The sequence below is a fragment of the Nesoenas mayeri genome (genome assembly GCF_963082525.1).
Source record: "Nesoenas mayeri genome assembly, chromosome: 3".
In the NCBI taxonomy this organism is placed as follows: domain Eukaryota; kingdom Metazoa; phylum Chordata; class Aves; order Columbiformes; family Columbidae; genus Nesoenas; species Nesoenas mayeri.
In genome coordinates this window covers 23,855,899-23,875,048 of record NC_137544.1, presented here as the reverse complement: position 1 = coordinate 23,875,048, position 19,150 = coordinate 23,855,899, and the positions used below count along the sequence as shown (strand labels likewise).

Sequence of the window (19,150 nt, the reverse complement as noted above, 5' to 3'; positions counted from 1 at the left end):
TTCAGTTGTTTTTTCTAAAGCACAAAGAATCACTAGTTTTTATTAACTAACTTATTTCTCCTAAAGGTAAAACCCTGCTTTTGTCCTCTGGCAATAATGGTTTATTTTTGGCACTGTTTACAGCACTAATTTTTTTTTTTTTTGGTCCAGGTTATCAAATATTAGCTGATGTTTTCTTCAATATAATTGAGCACATAGGCATATGAAACCATTTCTGTGGCTGTGTTTTGTGTACAATGGTTATAAATTGTAAGAAAATATACATTATAATGGTAAGGTCTGCCAGGAAAAGAAGGCACTTTTGTGTAGCCATAGCACAGTGCTGTGGCCTACAGCTTCATTTAGTCAGCAGCCATGAGTTTCAGTGATGGCCCTCCATTTCAGATTTTTTTTTTTTTCCTGTAGTTTACGGTACGTTGGAGCCTCGGAAGTGTGGAAGTTCTGTGATTTTATGTTACACAAGCCCTTTTCTTCTCAGCATGAGTAACGAACTCCACTAGACCCATTCACTGACAGCAAACACCCTTGAAATTACACTCTCTTGGTTCTGCTGTGCAAACCCACCATGCTGAAGCTACTGGAGCCTGCTGACTGCCCAGACCTGCCAGGCTTTTGCCAGCACCTACAGCCCCTTGGGAAGCCCTCAGCCCACTTTCCTGGAACCTGCCTTCACTTTGGTCCCCTTCACAGCTGCATATTGGTTTGGCGTTGGCCAACTCCTCTCACATTTTCCTGCTCCCTTACTGAGTCCCAGTAACTGCAGTTACAGGCTACCTCTCCACAGCATGAGAGTTTCCTGCTGCAGGTGTGAGCCTTGCTAACATGGCTGTTTGGTGGCAGCTAGAGAAACCAGCTGCTTTGTCTGAAAGCTAAAGGCTATGTCAAAATCATTAAGCTTCCAGCCTCTTTCTGCTTAGTGACTAAACACAGTGAGTTTTGTTAATAAGAAGCTTTATGGATGTCTCTGAGGGAACTTTATGCTTTGATTGCTTGCATCCTTCTCTTACTAACAAAATATTAATTTTATAATTCCTGCAATTAATTCCTAAAGTCACAAGAAGCATCAGAAATTTTTCATATCACCATACCATGGAAAAAATGTATATGTACTTCGCTGTGTGAAAGGCTTGAATTAAAAATCTATTTCTTGCCTATTTATAACTGATTATTAATTTGAGATTATTAATTTGAAATTCCAGAAGAAAGAGCACCCAGGTAAGAGATGTGTTTTTTGTGTACTGCTAATACTTATGCTCCTCTAACAAGGTGCACACACCTTAACTGCCTCTAGTTAGCAGGACAGAGGAGTGAGCACCTGATGTCAATTAATCAAATAAGGAGTTAGGGGCTAGCTAATTGGTTTGCAGACGTTTCTGGGGTGTGGAGGAAGTGTTTTGACTGTCTGATGGGAGAGCTTTGAAGTTGGTTTCCTAGGGACAGAAGGAAGTGGGAGACTGAGAGGACAGTGCTGCATTGTTGCTGTGGGTCTATAGCTGGAGAGAACCTGGAGATGGAGAAGTTTGAATCTGGTGAAAGTGGCACTGAGGAGGATTTGGCACGGCTGGAGTAAGAAATGTGAGAGCTAATGGGTCTTAATTCATTATTCTATTTTTTCTTAGGAAGGAAAGCTTATTAACGTTCATCAATGTGAAGAGAGGTTTCTGTCTGTTTTCTTTATGCTGGAGAGGTGGGGAAGGAAAGGGTAATTCCTGTGCAGTGGACTGGGTGTGCTCTCTGAGACGAGGCTCTGCCTTCTGCGGTGTTTCTTGTACGGTTTTGTAAGAGAACCATCACTCTTACCTTAAGCTTGAGAAAACCCAACGAATTAGAGCCTCTGAATGGAAAAAACTTGACCTTGAACAATTTGTTCTCTATGTCTTCCCTTTATCTGTGACTTAAATAAAAAAGTTGAGGCTAGGGTAGTGGGATTAAATATATAGATAGAAAATCAGTTATAAATTATAGATCTTGTACTAATCTTATAGTGGCTCCTCATTCCTTTATGTATGAGATGGTATCTGACTCAGGTTTTAAATCCTTGCTCCCTCTTGGCATAAGAATGGATGTGAATTATTAAGATAAGGCTTCTGTGGTTTCACACATGGTAAGTAACAGCCTGGTTTGCTGGAATGAATATGCTGGTCTCCTGATTTTAAGTACTATTAGGTGTCTTAACCTGTGGGTAACTCTTTTCGCTGCTGATAGCAAGTATAGACAGGAGTTTGCCCCTGGGGATTGCATTCTATAATGATGAACAAAACAGGGGAAATCTCTATGCAAGTTTTAACAGTAGCTCCTGCAGGCTGGATAGTGAAGCAGATAAGTCTGCAAGAGCATGACCCATAGTTGTGGCTGTGGTCAGCCATCTTTGTGGTGGTGGGTTTGTTTGTTTGTTTGTTTTTTAAGGTTTCTGTTATCTCTGGTATATGCAAAAGTGAGCTTTGCTTCTGAACAGCAACTTATGATAGTGGACAGGGGAGACAAAAATTCTCCAAGACTTGGGAAAGAATACTGCAAAACCCACTTTATGTATGTTTCTTAGTGATTATACCTTATTGGTGTCTACCATTTGCATTACTGAAAAGTTGCATAATAGTAATATAACATCATATATTCTTATTTTGGTGTGTGAAATCTCACCATAAAACTTACTACTTATTGACCTTAAAAAGTATCTCTTTACTGTTTGAGATACAATTCTATCTCTAAGCCTTAGTGGAGAATGGGGTGGGTGCCTTCCTTATGGGTCATGGATTAATGGAATAACTAGGGTTAGGAGAGACTATAGATGTTTGTTCTTATATCCTGCTGAAATGGAAACCAAGTCTGAAGATCATGCTGTTCAGAGCACTATCAATTTCCAATATCTCAAAGGATAGAGATACTCTGGGCATCAGTACCAATATATATTCCCATCATGGTGGTGTTTTTTTCTAATACATAACTGGAATTTCTCATGTTGTTTGCCCATTGCTGCCTATCCTTCCTCCCCTTCCAAAAAGAACCTGGCTTTTTCTATACCACTGCAATAGGTAGCTGAAGATGGCAGCAAGGTTCTCCCTTTAGTTGTCATCTTTTAAGGGATTAAGAAATATGCTCTCTTGCACATTGTTTGCCACAGGCACCTATTGTATTGCCAGCCCTCCAGAGGACTTGCCATACATCTGTTTAGTAAAAGGATGTCCCAAAATCTGCCCTCAAAAGTAGATGGTGGAGAAGCTCTGAACAGAGCCAGCTGGATGCTACACTATGGGGGGGGGGGAGGGGGAAGGGGGGAGTTTGGAAAAAAAAAAAAATATATATACATATATATTCCCCCCCTCCAATAGTATATATATATATTTTTTTTTTTTTTTTTTTAATGGACCTTATCATTAGAAATGCCTGAAGGTCAACATCCATGAAATGACTATGGATGGAGTGTGAAATATGGTGGTGTGTTTCTGTGTGGGGTTTTTTGTTTGTTTGTTGGTTTTTTGTTGTTGTTATTGAACAGGGGCTAGACTCAGTACTTGTGTACGACTGTGTTTTCTGTTATAGGTTCTGTTTCTTCTTTATACACAAGATGAATATATTCCACCTGTGGTTAAAAAGGTATTTCAGTGTGTGCATTTTGTGCAGATCAATACTACTGAAAGTTGAGGAAGTAGCAATATTTTAAGCTTGAAGCATGGTTGTATGCTCAGTATGAAGTAGTGTAAGTTTATGAAATGACAGTTTTATTCACAGAGGGACTTGAAATGGTTCTGTGTTTTCTAGCACATACAGTTGTCTGTCTAAACAGTTGCCTTTCTGGTTGCAGTAAAGGCTTACATGTTAATTGTGAAGATACTTTTACAAAGTAAAGCAACATGTGAAGGTGTGTGATTTTTCTGCATGTTGAAATGAACGTGCAAATCACATTATGATTCATGAGCTATAACAACCTAGCAAAAACGTTAGTAAAGGGAGGAAAAAAATGACTTAGTAGGATAGCAGTGTTTTAATTATGGAAATGTCTGAATAGTAGCACTTCAGACTTTCTTTTGTTGTCTAGTTTTTGTTTGCACTCAACTTCATGTCATTTAATCTCACTGAATTCATTAAAATACTATGAAAAGATGCTTTCAGAAATATTTCAGGCAACAAGGCTACTATAGAGGTACCCAGGCAGTCTGTTGGATGACTGACATAAGATTTCTTGTATTTGAGACTTTTCCATAATATTTTTTAAGATTACTGTAATGCAAATAACTTGAAAAAATTGATTTCAAGTTGATGTATTAATTCCTTGAAATTTACCACATACTTGCCTTTTTCTATGTCTGCAAAACCTTTGTGTGTGCTGATTTAAGTTATAAAAGAATATATTTGTCTTCAATGTGAATGGGAATGTCAGCCTGAAGAGTGATCTTCTAGTGTTTCAAGGACAGTACTACAGAAACAGTTTTATTTATTAAACAGGTAAAGAAACCATATTGTAGAGGTGATGCTTATTCTCGTAACAGAATCAAAGCAGGTAAGTCTAGAAATCATCACAAGACCTCAGGATGTCTATTTGCTGCTCAAATGAGTTCTTTTATATGAACCAAATCCATGCCAAGTGAAGCAAACACTGATAAGTAATGAGGTAGCTAAAGCTCTGTAGTTCTGCATAGATACAGCTTTATTTTTGTATTTTTATCATGTGATGTGGGTTTTTTGTTTGTCTGTGTGGTGGTGTTTGTTTTTTAGGTCTCCTGTGTAGCGTAAAGTGCTGCTTCTATCTTTGTGTGTGTTTCAGCCAGATTTTCCTTCCTTCCTTCTCCTACAATGCATGCTAATTTCCTATATTTTAGCAAAAAAAAATGTTAGATTCTGGAAATATTGTAGTGTAAGATCAGAAAATACATACCCCAAATAAATATTGAACTGTTACAGTGTACACTCCAGATGTACAGGTGTAGTGATAACCACTCTAATTTTTTAAATAGAACAAGAGGCACATTTCCATAAAAACTGCAACATCTAGTGAAGGTGAGAGAACATGCAGAAGTCTGAACATAAGATGTGTCAAGCCTCATAGTACCTTTGCTGTTTGACGATTCAGGAAAAAATGAACCTACTTATTTCTGGAACTGGAGTAAATGAGGTGGAAATTAGTAGGAGTAATAGCTTGGCAAGTACACAGAAGGTGAAAAGATTACAACAAACACCTAATTAGCACATGGGAGACAATGTTGTTTAAAAAGAAAGGAAGAAATTGCAGAAAGCTTTTTGCTGACTTATGTTGCCTTGACTATACGCATTCATCTGTATTCAAAGCTGTCTTCGCTTTGTTCTCTGACTCATCCAAGTTTATTTGTTCTCCAAAGCTCAAAATTGGAAGGAGATAGGGAACCACCTTACTGGTGTAATTCAAGGGTAGGGTTCTTCTTACATGTTTTAGTATATGAGGGTGCTTTTAAGCCTAATTTTGCAAAGAACTTCTAGTTCAGTGATACTGCTGTACTAGTATGTTGTTTACAGTATTTATCTTCTTCTGTTCCAGATGGCAATTAGTGACCTATAGCATCATTGTACAATAAATTTTAAAGGCATGGGTTGTTTTAACCATCCAGATTAAAAATATGTGAAAACATTTTTGATGTGGTGTGTTGGGTTTTTTTTGTTTGTGTTTGGTGGCGGTTGTTTTTTTGTTGGGGTTTTTTTGTTTAGTTGGGTTTTTTGTGTGTTTTTGTTTGTTTGGTTGGGTTTTTTTAGCTGTTCCAATATCTAAATTAAAGAAGCTCTTTTGGGGTGAAATTTGAACAAAAGGTGGCTTTTGGTGTTTTGTCTTGTACCCAGTGGATCCCATGCCCTTATTGCAACATACAAAACTATCTTATAAGACAGTATAGTTTTGGGTTTGTAGGACAGTTACAATGTCTTCTGTCTTACGGAAAATTAAATCATTAAGAAACCAATATTTATTTGGGAAATTATCTTTAAATCAGTGTTGCAATGTAATTTATCCAAAATTCTAGTTTTTATGTAGATGTGAGATTGCTAATAAGATGGAAAATTTAAGGTGACTTTTCTGAAGCCATTAAATGGAAGTTGTTTGTGTTTTTGTTTTTCTGGTCATTTAATGTATATGGCATTGAACATATGGGATACATGTTTTTTCGGAAGCAGCGGATAGAGGACAGACAGGATAGTCCATGTTATCTCAGATAGTGCTAGGAGTGTCTGTGTGGGTCGAGGCCTGAGTATCTACTTCTAGGTGTCCTATATTTATGTCTTCATCTTGAAATGAATCATATAAAAAAATTCTTTGTCTTCAATAGATACAAGCTGGTCTGTGTTTCAATGTTCTCTATTGGAGAGTGTGCAGGTGTGTTAAAAAAAGAGGGTTAAAAATCTCAAGAATGTGTTGGAAATTTTGGAGTGAATGGTTAGAGACTGCATCAAAGAGCATGATGTTTTGGCACTTCAGATATGGAAATATGATGCTCATCATATGACTCATCACATCTATTGATGTGCTATATTTTCAAGGTTGTAACAATTTACACATTTTTATTGTACAGGTTATCTGGATTTCAGCTTCCATCATCTATTGTGAGCACAGGATCTATCCTCACTCTCTGTTTCACCACAGATTTTGCTGTCAGTGCTCAAGGCTTCAGAGCTATCTATGAAGGTAAGAACACTTTTCCTAACAGGTCTTTATCCTACTTGATACATATTTTTTATGTTGAAACATGATGTTTCAATTTTAATTGTTTTGTGTTTGAATAATTGGTGAATATTGCATATTTTTTTAAAGCATACTTAAATGTTATTATGTCATGGCCATAGTCTTGATGTTGAAATTTAATTTAAACTAGTACTTTAATTTCTGCTGGAATTTTTAATTGGATCTGTCAGACTTCCAAATCTGGATTTAGAAATGCTTACATTTAAATGGTTTGCTTATTATATCCCAAATGACTTCTTTTGATAACTTCTTTAGGATGTGCTTTACTTAAGGGTTATAATTATAAAAATGAAAGACTCTATGAATACTAACTGGTCTTGAAAATCAATCACTAATCTTCTTGTGGAAATTTAAAACAGCAGGGATGACAAGAAATGTGTATGTGTATATGGGTGTATATATACGCATTAAAAAACAAAACAGTTGAAAACTGGTTCTGTGGAAGATGTTAGACAAGAATGATGACTACACAGTTCTGGGAAAAAAATAAGGCAGAGCATTTCACATCGTCTAGTGTCTTTCAAGAATTAAGCTCATAAAACTGGACTGATACTATTTGCTTAATAGTTTGAGTTGTACAAAAAGCTTTAGGATCTGCAACCTATATTGGGTAAAATTACCGGATACACTGGTTCTGAGTCAGTTGCTTAGAGCTGTTTGATAATTAGAGTGTTCTGAGTGTAACCTCAGGATTACTTTCAAACTGAATGTGTGGTGGTTTTTTACGATTTTTTTTTTTTTTTAAATTCATGGAAAATGCTGGGCCTTGAGCACTAGAAGTTGCAGAAAACTTATTTTCAGATTATTTCTCAAGTACAAAGCCAGTTTTTCTTATGCTTTCGTAGGTATAATCCTTTGGTAAGTGTTTATTGTGCAAAAGCTGCTTACATAGTTAAGTGATAGAATTAAAAGCAAAATATTTTTACCAGTGGGGTTGGTGTAGAAACTTCGAATCAAGAAAGTAGTATGGTTAGATTGTAGCTGTTCACTAGAACTAGCATTTGCAAGTATATGGTCTCCAAATTGTTTACCAAAGTGGTGACCAATGTATCTTCAAATGCTTGATAAACTTTGATTACGTTTTCCCTAGAACTGTTCAAAGTTTCTTGAAACATTACCCCCTTTCTCAGCAATTCCTAACTCTTCTCCATACTGATGCATAACTGTTTCGTATTTGATTAATGTTTTGAAATTACAGTGTTCGTTAAAGTATCTTTTGAAATCGATATCCTCATTGAGTGCGTTATCTAGGTGTAAAAAGACAGAAGTGTAGAAAATGTCAGCATTTTTCTTTTGAGCTATATCTGATTGGGATGGGTAGCTCAGCAGTATGTCTTTCCTTGGGAATTATTGTTTCATTTTAATAGTCTTCATAAGTTTTATTAAGGAAGTCAGAAAGGAGTACGAGAAACTACCAACACACCAGGAACTGTTTTCATTACCTCAGTAGGAAGTTGCTTTCTACCTACCTGTATTTTTCTGATCTAGTAGATGCATACGGTAGCATATTTAATCCTTTTTTGCAATCTGAGCAGTTTGTTTTTCATATGGAAAAAGTGTAGAATGCTAAAGGATGTCTCTTGACTGTTAGCTTAGGAACACATGCACAGAGCCACAGGCTATAATATAATGACACTTCCTGCTGGCCTACTTCCTTGTAGAAACCCCAGCAGAAAGAGCTGTAATTAACATTGACAGATAACACCATGCTCTCCTTAAACAACACTGCCCCCTTTCAGATTTAATGCTGTAAACCTCATCCTGTCCATGAGCTTTAAATTGACTTCAAAATATGACATCCAACTCCAGAAGAAATGGTGAATGTCACTCAAGTGACAGCATCTCAGTGTAGAGACAAGCAATGGGTACTGATGGTTCAGGAAGGATTTGTAGCACTGCGGGGGGGGTCAGGTATGTTTTTGTGAAGGGTCGAGGTGATTTCTGCTGCAGTGGTCAAATGGGTTACTGAAACCCAATAGTTTAAGAACTCCTGTAACCATTACCTAGACTACTTCTTGTAAACCATGATCCTTTCTAGCTCCTCTGCCATGTGTAATTTTGTGAGTGGGCAGGTGATTGGTTTCTCTGGTACAGGGGAATACAGACCAGATGTTACCAGTCACTGGAAGTCTTTATAATCACTCTGCTGGTTACCCATCCCTCAGCTAGTTAGTTTGCTTTTACTAAAACTCTTTATTTATCCCCAGTCTTAGCCAGTTCTTTAATTTTTCTCTGGAGAAAGTGAATTACTGTTCAGCTGGAAGAATAGGGAGGATTGAAGTGACACTGCTGCTGTCTACAAGTTTGGAACGCTATGGAGTCATAATGCACAGTTGGAGAAACACTGTTTTAAACATCTTAATTGAAAAGTTTTAATTGTGTGTTGGCTGATAAGGACAGTATGTTTAAAAAAAATCTGTTTCATTTTAATGACAACTTGAGGGAGTGATTCTGGAACAGACATTTTTGTATACAAGGAAAAAAGTCCACAACATTCAAAAGCTAAGGAATTCTAATGGGTGGGGAGCAGGGGAAAAAAACCCCAAACAAAAAAAACCACTTTGCATCACTATACAAAGGGATTGTTCTGAAGTTGCACCACTTGTGTCATGGTACCAGATGCAGTAGGTCTGAAAAATTAAAATATTAGGACTAACAAAGGAACATCTTTACATAAGCTTTCCATGTTCTGGGAGACTGCAAAACTAACAGGTTGTGGTTTTGTTTGTTTGTTTGTTAGGGGCTTTTTGTTGTTTGGTTTTTGTTTGTGTGGGGTTTTTTGTTGTTATTGTTGTTTTTTAGTTTGGTGGTGTGTTTTGTGTTTTTTTATTATTATTCTTGTGGTAGGCAACTCTTTCTTCTGAATAGGAAAAACTTTCCTAATTAGGATTGTTACCTTCACAGAATTAAAAAAAAAAAAACAAAACAAAAAACCAAAACAATTAGTGTCTTCCAAGTCAGCTCAGATTTTGAAAGTCAGTATCGTAAATGTGACCATGGGGGGAAAAAGGTAGTGTTTTGACAACAATGACACTTGTCTCTCAAAAGTCTTAATATCGGGCTAGATCCTGTGTTGTGTTGAGCTTCTGCTTTGCAGATTAGAGAAGATGCTGTTGAGAGATTTTACCAGTACTGTCTGCAGGGTGTCTTTTTAACTTAAACTCCCTGGTGAACAAGGGCAGGGTGTTGAACCAGGAAAGAAAATATATGAACCACTTAAAGACCTGCTGAACAGCCTCCGAAGCTACAGCCACACTGGTATCCCGTGCAGCTAGGAAATACTACATCACCTTCCATTTGCTGAGATTCTGATCTATGCGTTTTATTGAGTATATTCTTTATTTATGACCTCACTTCCTGTGCAGCAATGATGTAGTCAAATCCTTTGTATTTTTACAGTGTATAAATAGCTTAATAGCTAAGCTAGTGAAACTACATTTCATGAGTCTAAGCCCTTGAAGATTATTTGCACCTGACATAGCCTGCTGTTACCCATATACCGTATGAATATTTATACTTCATCTGATTTTTGTGGCAGTAGAACAGTGAGAATCATCTAGTTTTTAGAAGACACTGATACAGTTGAGCCGTTGCCAAGTTCTTGGGCTGAAATGTAGGTTTCTCTATCACTGTTTCACCAGATTTATATACCCATTTCTGGGAATCTCTATATTTTAATGGATAATAACTCCATCTCCTCAGTGATCACATCAGCACTCTAAACTTTTGGTATAGATGGAGTCTTGAATCATTCTTATTTTCTGGAAATAGAATTATCTGTGGGATTTTCAAACATGATTATATCAGTAAAAAGACCTATAAATTTCAGAAGCAGTAAGCTGAGTTTGTAGAATTTGTCAACTTGTTTAATCTGCTAAATGATTTATTGACGATTATCATCACTGTTGAGTAATAATTAAATCTAGGTTTTAAGCAATGAGATTGGGGAGTTGAGGGATAGGTTCTGTTTCTGTCATGTGTAGTACTGTGTGGTTGTTTTGTGTTGTTGGTGGTTTTTTGTTTTTCTTTGTTTTTAATTGACAGTGTTTTACATCATGTAAAATGTATTTAGGCTTGGGGGTGTGTGTGGGCCAACTAACAGAGTACTTGTGACTTCTGTAATTTTGTTGAATTCCTGTTAAAATCAGTTTAATTTTTATTTTCTAGAATGAGAGAAACAAACTTTCTAAAAAGGCACTTCGAGGCTACAAACATCATTGCTATATCATTGTAGTAATTTTATTTGGAAAGTCAGAAGTATTCCTCCCATGCAGAACACTTGCATATGGGTGGTAATACAGAAAATTAGTCTTTAAATGACAGCCATATCTGAAGTGTTATACACATGCATACACAATTTGAGTAATGCGCAGTAGAATTGTTACATTGTCTTTCTTCTACTAAACCAGTATGTCCTGCCATTCAGGGAATCCAGTGGTCAAGTGCAGAAAATACAATAAAAGTAGAAAAGCTTAATTCAAAGTATGTTGCTAGTTATCATTTTTAGTTTATATTTTGCTACACTACTGTCTGCCACTAAACATTAAACTGGAAGATGAACTATCCTTGGTTCATTTTAGTCTGTCTTGATGGTGGCTTTTTTTGTGGTTCTAACCACATCTTGTGACACAGAGTTGGTGGGCAACGTTTGAAGAACAAGCCAGATGTATTGGACCTGATGTATGCTTGCACCTTTCTTTGACCTCTGTTCTACAGCAGCAGATTTTCTTTGCCAAAGGACAAGTTCTTGCATGTCCCTGTATCCTACCTGCCCGGAGGGCATACTTTCTTTTATTCTTTTGGTCTTTGATTTCTCAAAGCTTTCTGCTCACACCCAGCATTAACATTTATACTGGCGGTCATCTCATCCTGCCTTATGCATCTTCCCTGAAGTTTCTCTTTATATTCCTTTCAGCATCAACAACAGAAAGTAGTGATATACTTCTACAGTGTAAGGTCTTTTTTCTTTTTCTTCTTTCTGTCTTGCTACTCCTGTTGTCCCTAAGTATCTTTTTTTTTTTTTTTTTCCCTGTGGTTTTCCTTTTTCTTTTATGGTTCAATACTTTGAACTATTTAAAATAAAAAGGAAAAAAAGAAATGCTTCTCCAACCAGCTTGAAAACATTAATCTCTTGTGTTGTTTCTGTGAGTTTACTAAGATAATTTTCCTGAGAGTGTGATTTTTATATATATATATATTTATTTTTTTTTAATTTTTTCTCTCCAGTCAAGATAACAGAACTCTAGATTCGAGCTAATGTTTCTGGTTCTCTCAGCTTCTTTAGTTGATATCTTGATTTTTGTTTGTTTCCCTCAAGTACCAAAATACCTTTTTGCACTCTTTTGAAACTAAAAAAAAATAAAATAAAATCTTGTTTTCACTGGGTCAGTACTTGAAAGTGCTTCCTACTTGGTGTCCAGGTATCTAACTGTATTATAGAATCATGGAATAGTTTGGGTTTTAATGGATATTTAAAGGTCATTTAGACCAACCCCTCTTCAATGAGCAGGGACATCTTCAGCTAGATCAGATTGCTCAGAGTCCTGTCTAGCCTGATCTTGAATGTCTCCAGGTTTGGGGCATCTATCATCATTCTGAGAAACCTCTGCCAGTGCTTTAGCACCCTCATTGTAAAAAGAGGGTGCTAGCTAGAGAGACCTAGCCCGAATCTCTTCTGTTTTAGTTTAAAACAGTTATCCATTGTCTTATTGCAACAGTCCCCATCTTGCTTATAGGCTGCTTTTAAGTACTGAAAAGTTGAGAAAAAGTCTCCCTGGAGCCTTCTCGTCCTCAGGCTAAACAACCCAAACTTTCTCAGCCTTTCCTCATAGTAGATGTGTTCCATCCCTCTAGTCATTTTTGTGGCCTCCTCTGGACCCTCTCCAATAGGTCTATGTCTTTCCTGTATTGAGGGTTTCAGAGCTGGATGCAGTGCTCCAGGTGGGGCACCACCAGAAAGGATTAAAGGGGCAGAAACACCTCCCTACACTGGTTGACCATGCTGCTTTTGATGCAGCACAAGATATGACTGGCCTTCTGGGCTGCAAGTGCACACTGCTGGCTCGTGTCCAGTATTTCATCCACCTTTCACCCCTAAATCCTTCTCTGCAGGGCTTCTCTCAATCACATCAACCTCCAGCCTATATTGATACTGGGGGTTCCCCTGACCCAGATCCTGAACTTAGCCTTGTTGAACCTTGTGAGGTTCACATGGGTCAACTTCTCAAGCTTGTCCAGGTCCCTCTGGATGGCATTCCATACTACAGGTATGTCAACTGTACCACTCAGCTTGGTATCTTCCAGAAACTTGCTGGGGGTGGTACTCAGTCCCACTGTCTGTATCACTGATGAAAATGTTAAATAGTACTGGCCCCAATATGGACCACGAAGTGACACCACTTGTCACCAGTGTCCATCCAGAAATCAAGCCATTAACCACTACCCTCTGATTGCAATCATGCCACCATTTCCTTCTCAAACAAACAGTCCAACCATCAAATCCATCTCTTTCCAGTTTAGAGAGAGGGATGTTGTAGGGGATTGTTTGGCTTTACACAAGTCCAGATAGACTGTGTCTATAGCCCTTCCTTTGTCCATTGATGTAGTCACTCCATCATGGAAGGCTGGTCAGGCAGGACTTGCCCTTGGTGAAGCCATGGTGGCTGTTTCGAATCATCTCCTTGTCCTCCATGTGCTTTTATATAACTTCTAGGAGGATCTGTTCTATGATCTTCCCGTGCATGGAGGTGAGGCTGACATGTCAGTAGTTCCCAGGGTCCTCCTTTCTACCCTTTTAAAAATTGTGTGCAATCTTTCCCTTTTTCCAGTCATCAAGGACTTCACCTGACTGCCATGATTTCTCAAATATCATGGAGAGAGGCTTGGCAACTACATCAGACAATTACCTCAGAACTCTGGAATGCATCTTATCAGGTCTCATATACTTGTGTATGTTCAGGTTCTTCAACTGGTCATGAACCTCATCTCTTACAGTGTGAGGGACTTTGCTCCTCCAGTCCCTGTCTTGCAGTTCATCTGTCCAAGCAGTGTAGGAGGAGAGCTTGCCAGTGAAAACTAAGGCAAAGACTTGTGTTACTCAATGGTTGTCTAGTTCTCCCAACAAACTGTGGTAGTGAGAAGAGTATTTACATCATGAGAATGGGCATGTTCAAAACAAAAAACTGCCTTTTTTAGCATTTATTTGTTAAGAAAACAAACTAGCATTAATATTATAGAAAATGCTGGTAATCCTGCAGCTATGCATCTTAACTACCAATCTTACCATTGACTGTTAGTGTAATTGTTCTTAACATCAGCTAATTGCTATTTTTCTTTTCTATCTTTAATTAAATACTTCTTGCTTACTATTTTGGTAGTCTGTTCTTTTCAAACTGAGGTGTTTGTTAAAGCTTTAAGCACTATGTGTGTGTATACACATGACCAAGTAAACCAAAAGCCCTAAATAGTTAAAGTAGACTGAAGTGGGATCTTTTTAGGCTAAATTTTGTAGCTGCATCTTTCTGGAGTGGAAGTAATTGTTTTCTGAGAATAAATTTGGGTATAGATCTCCTTTGCCAACTGAAGTCCTTAAAAAACTGACCGAACAAAAACAAACAAAAAATCATTTTTCTAGGTTTTTTTTTTTCTTTTTAAAATAACACGTTTTTGGAATGATACAATCTGAATGACAGTTAATGATGATTTAGAGGAAAAAAAAGTCTTAATGCTGTTAAGAATAAAGCTGGTATTTCATGTATCAAAATACGTGTAGCAGCAAAATCTCAGGGCAGAAGAGGTCTGACAGTTCTGTGGGACTGTTCTTTGGCACCTCTGTTAATCTAAAATATCAATGATTTAGGTGTAAAAATCATGTAATTCAACAATAACAAGAAAAAATATTTTTAAGCCTCTGTGTATTTTAGAAAGAAAATTGGGGTTATTTTGTGAGGAGAGGCAAAATAGTACGCTTGTGCTCTGAAGTGTATCAGTAGATCTAAAACTTACTCAAAATGCCAAATTTATGGGGATCTGAATTTGGTCAGGAGAGGCAGGTAAATGACTGAACTCTTGTATGTTTTCTCTTTCCAGTCTTTTATCTATTCAGCGACTGTGCATACAAGAAATTATAACTGTATTTTAAACAAGTATATTCCACAGCTTTCTTACTTATGAGAACTTCCGGTGGGTAACTTCACTAGTTAAAAAAAGTTGTATTTCTTTCAGCATTAAAATGTTCAAGTGTTGTGTTTCAGCAATATTTGAAGGATGAGGAGTCAGAAATCTGGAATGTTATGTCCTAAATTGTCAGAGGGCAGGAACTTCCCAATTGAAAGTTCTAGGAAATTCTCTCCAAGGAAGAAGCCACCATAATGACAGTTGTTGTGGTGGAATAAACCCTACTTGAATTAACTGAAAATAAAAAATGAAATGTAGGACTCATTATCAACCAATTAATTTTGTATCTCAAAAATAATTTTGCAAGGGACATGCCTGTTACAGTAGTCTAATTGTAAGCTATGTCAGCTATTTCCTCTTTCAAGCTCTCTCTCTGAGTGGCTCAATCCCAAATGCTGAAAACAGCCTTTGTGTGGATAGTAGCCCTTAAAAAGGGGATTATGTGTGTCAAAATGTGGGGTTTTTTTTAATTGCCTTTGTTTCTGGAAGTAAGGGATTATTTTGTGCTTTCTGGTGAATTATTGATCCATATAAGAACTAATCTGTCCTTGATGCATGAACCAGTATCAAACCCAATGTCAGTGGTTCATACCCTGTAATAATTTAGTAGGCTTATAACCTCCCTCTGCAAAACTCTTACTTGTGTTTCTATTTGAAATCACAAAACTAATAGGAAAATGATTTGGTAAACGTTGGCTTCATAGAGGAAAACCTTGAGTTGCTTCTCTCTGCTACTATGGGGTGCCAGTTCTAAACCAAACCAGCACATTCTAATATGGAAGACAGAAATGGAAAGTCAAAATCATAGTAGGATTTAGGATCTTTGTACCCTAAATAATTTAATACCGTGGTTTCATTTTTCTGCTATTGAATATCAAGATTCTGGAGAATCCAATCTACATCCTCACAGATCATCAACCCAACTGTGCTGATACTAGTACCCTGTTTCATGTTCTTTCTTATCTGCCATCATTAGTGTTTATTTGTCTGACTAGTATTTACTTAAGAAAGATACTTCAAATAATTGGTTTGGAATGTCAGAATTCCTTTAATGTAGTCATTGCCTGATCTGAATCAGTATGAAGATGTCGTGGTTTATCCTTAGTAGGCAGCTAAGCATGTAGCTGCTTGTTCTCTTCCCCCTGCCCTCCTCTCCAGTGAGGTGGGCGAGAGAATTGGAAGAGTAAAAGTGAGAAAACTCATGTGTTGAGATAAATACATTTTTATAGGTAAAGCAAAAGCCACACATGCAAACTAAGCAAAATAAGGGAATCATTCACTACTTCCCATCAGCAAGCAGGTGTACATCCATCTCCAGGAAAACAGGGCTCCATCACATGTAATGGTTACTTGAGAAGACCAGTGCCATTCCTGCAAACATCTCTGAGCAGAGGCAGTCCTGGCCAAAATGCACCCCTCACAGTTTTATTGCTAAGCAGAGCATTATGTAGTGTGGGTTACCCTCTGGTCAGTTGGATTTAGTTGTACCAGCTGTGTCCCCTCACAAGTCCTTGTGCACCCCCAGCCCAATCACAGGCAGGACAGAAAATGCCTTGAAACATCCCTGTGTTATCAACACTGCTCACCACAAATCCAAAATGTAGCCCCATACAAGCTACTATAAATAAATTTAACTCTATTGCAGCTGAAACCAGTACAGATGTACAGCATGACCTAAAAATCTTGCAAATGAATATGTTGAAGACAGCTATAAAAATAATAATAATAAAAAATTTTAAAAAATACTGAATAGAAAAAGTTTAACTTTGCTTCTTCTCTTCAAAGTGGCTTAGTTTTTTCTACTCAGATATTAATTTTCAATCTTAAAATATATTTTAGTAATGCAGAAACTTTTTGAGAAACAAACAAGGTCAAAACTCTCATAATTTTTTAATTCACCCACATAAGGAATATATGGAACATATATTTTTCCCCAAGTGCTTTTCTGAAACAAACTGTGCAATGTGACTCAACAGAGCTGGTATTTTGCTTGTTCCATTTTACAGTCATCTGGGATTTAGGGGAATAACTCTCACTGTTGATATCTTTACAGATTTGCTAGAGATGAGATTTCAATTAAGCAGCCTGTGTCTTTGCCCACCTCTGCTCTAAATTTATTTTAAACAGCAACTGCTGCCAAATATCAGGGTGGCAATAGTTGAAGAGCCTATATTCTATTCAAGCTTCATTTTGCCTGAACTCTCAGTTCTGGACATGGTGTTTTTCTCTTTACCATGGTGGAAGTTAAGATATTGCCAGCATCTTGCATGCATTGCCAAATTACTCAGGGAAGTTTCTTGATGCATTTATCCCCAGACTTCTACCTGGCTAAAGAGTTAAATCCTACTTTTTTTTTCTAATTGTCACATATATTTAATGGTATGTACTTATCTTCAGAATGGTCCTCATTAATGATATGGTTTCAGATGAAGTGAAACTGACATTTGGCTTTCAATGAATCTGAAAAGTCTGATACTATGGCTTGCTTGATTTCTGATCTCACTGTAAAGAAAGTTAACTGTTCCTTTGGCTGGTACAAAATGAGGAAAGTTGCATTAGGCTTTTCATCTCTCAGATAATACAGGTGCATTTTCAGCCATATCAGTCTTATTTCTGGGTTGTAGTAGTCTTTATAGTACCTTTTTTTTTTTTTTAAGCTATTGTTCTTAATTTAAAGTAACATATTTTTTACTATAAAAACTATATTTCTGCCTTTAAAAATGTCTCTGCATCCCAAGAAGAGTTACTGTTGATAACTACTTTGAATTTATTACAGATCTTCTTGCAATGGCAAAGACTGACTATGACTTTTATATCTATTGTTGTAAGAAATAAAAGAAAATGGAAAACAAAACAAAACAAACCCTCTGTTTCATCTGGAATAATTGTTTGCAGACTTCTATTCATTTAAACTGGGAAACACTGTAGGCTCTTGCAGGGTGGAATCAGTATTTCCAGAAAAAAAAAAAACAAAAAACAAGAACTATGGTTTAGAAGACTGGAAAATGGAACTTTGGTTTTGGTGTGTTATTGTAGCCAGCAGCTGCTATCCTGATTACAGGTCCTATAATTTGCTCTATTAGGTGTATAGTTAGCTTATAAATACAGTCACATACCTTGCTTTTAATCTTCTCTTGTATAACTTTAAACCATTAATAATTGCACTTTGAATTACTTTGTTATTAATATCGTTCCCATATATCAAGGGTTTCATTTGCATAGCCTTTCATGTTTTTCTTCTGTAATTGGGATAATAAAGGAGATACCCAGAACTTTGCAACAAAGTTTACTCAACAAAACAAGCATGTCTAAATTTTTATTAAGGCATTGTTCTTATTCAGTAAGGAATAAAGTAGCTGGTATGTCACTCACCTGTTGTGAAGAAAGGGAGTAGACTTGACTGTAGTGAACAATATAGGCCCTGTGTTTTAACTGAAACTTTTGAGATTCGTTGAAATCTGTCACACATTTTCATTTTGTGTATGTTAGAAATCCATGCTTTCATACACAAAGTGGTCCAATAGTTTTGTATTGCCTGTCTAAATACTGTTTATACACCCAAGTAGTCTCATTAACTTTGTTAGGTATACATTTTGCTATAAGTGAGTCTGAAAAGTCACTTAGCACTTGTTAATGCTGTATTTTGTATTTACATCCTTTAATGTGAACTTATAGCACTTTGAAATCTTTCATCTTGTCTATATTGAAAGACTTCCTAATGAATTTTTTTGAATTATTTGTGCATGGTATACTTCCAATAAAACTTGTGTTAAGGTTCTTTGTAGCTGACTTATGGCCCTTTTCAGGTCAATGCAATAGAAGGGATGGAAGGTTACACACAGTCTCCTCAACTTTATTGATTTGTGCCTTTCTTATGCTTCTTTAACAAGACAATGCATACCTGTGCAGTGTCAGTGGATTGTAAACCCAAAGTCATAAGAATGTTAAAGCAACCATTTTGGATTCACTACATCTTATTTATGGGGAAAACAGGCAACACACTGTGTAGATGTATGTAAACCCAAGAATTGTTAGTGTAATCAGAGTGTTAAATGTCTAATCATTATTAGTCCAGATGATGATTTTTTTTTTTTTTTTACAGAAAAGGAAAAAAAAAATCAGTTAAAATAGTTTAATGCACATTTCTTGGTTTCTACCCTTTTTCCTTGTATGATGCTTACTTCTCCCCTGCTTCTGTGGGTCTAGTAGATGATCTAGTGTTCTTCCTCCCTTTAGTATACACTTGAGGTTATTTTTACTTGCTAAGACAATTTC

General features: G+C 36.8%; 1 protein-coding gene across 1 annotated transcript in view; it reads left to right on the top strand.

Annotated features, from left to right (window-relative positions):
* Nucleotides 1-19,150, top strand: part of CSMD1 (CUB and Sushi multiple domains 1) — a gene marked incomplete at its 5' end in the record, with an annotated part of 1,071,510 nt that overhangs the window by 328,556 nt on the left and 723,804 nt on the right. The window contains one exon of the mRNA XM_080341955.1: nucleotides 6,531-6,643. Coding sequence (XP_080198081.1) covers nucleotides 6,531-6,643 — 113 coding nt within the window. The remainder of the gene's footprint in view (nucleotides 1-6,530; nucleotides 6,644-19,150) is intronic.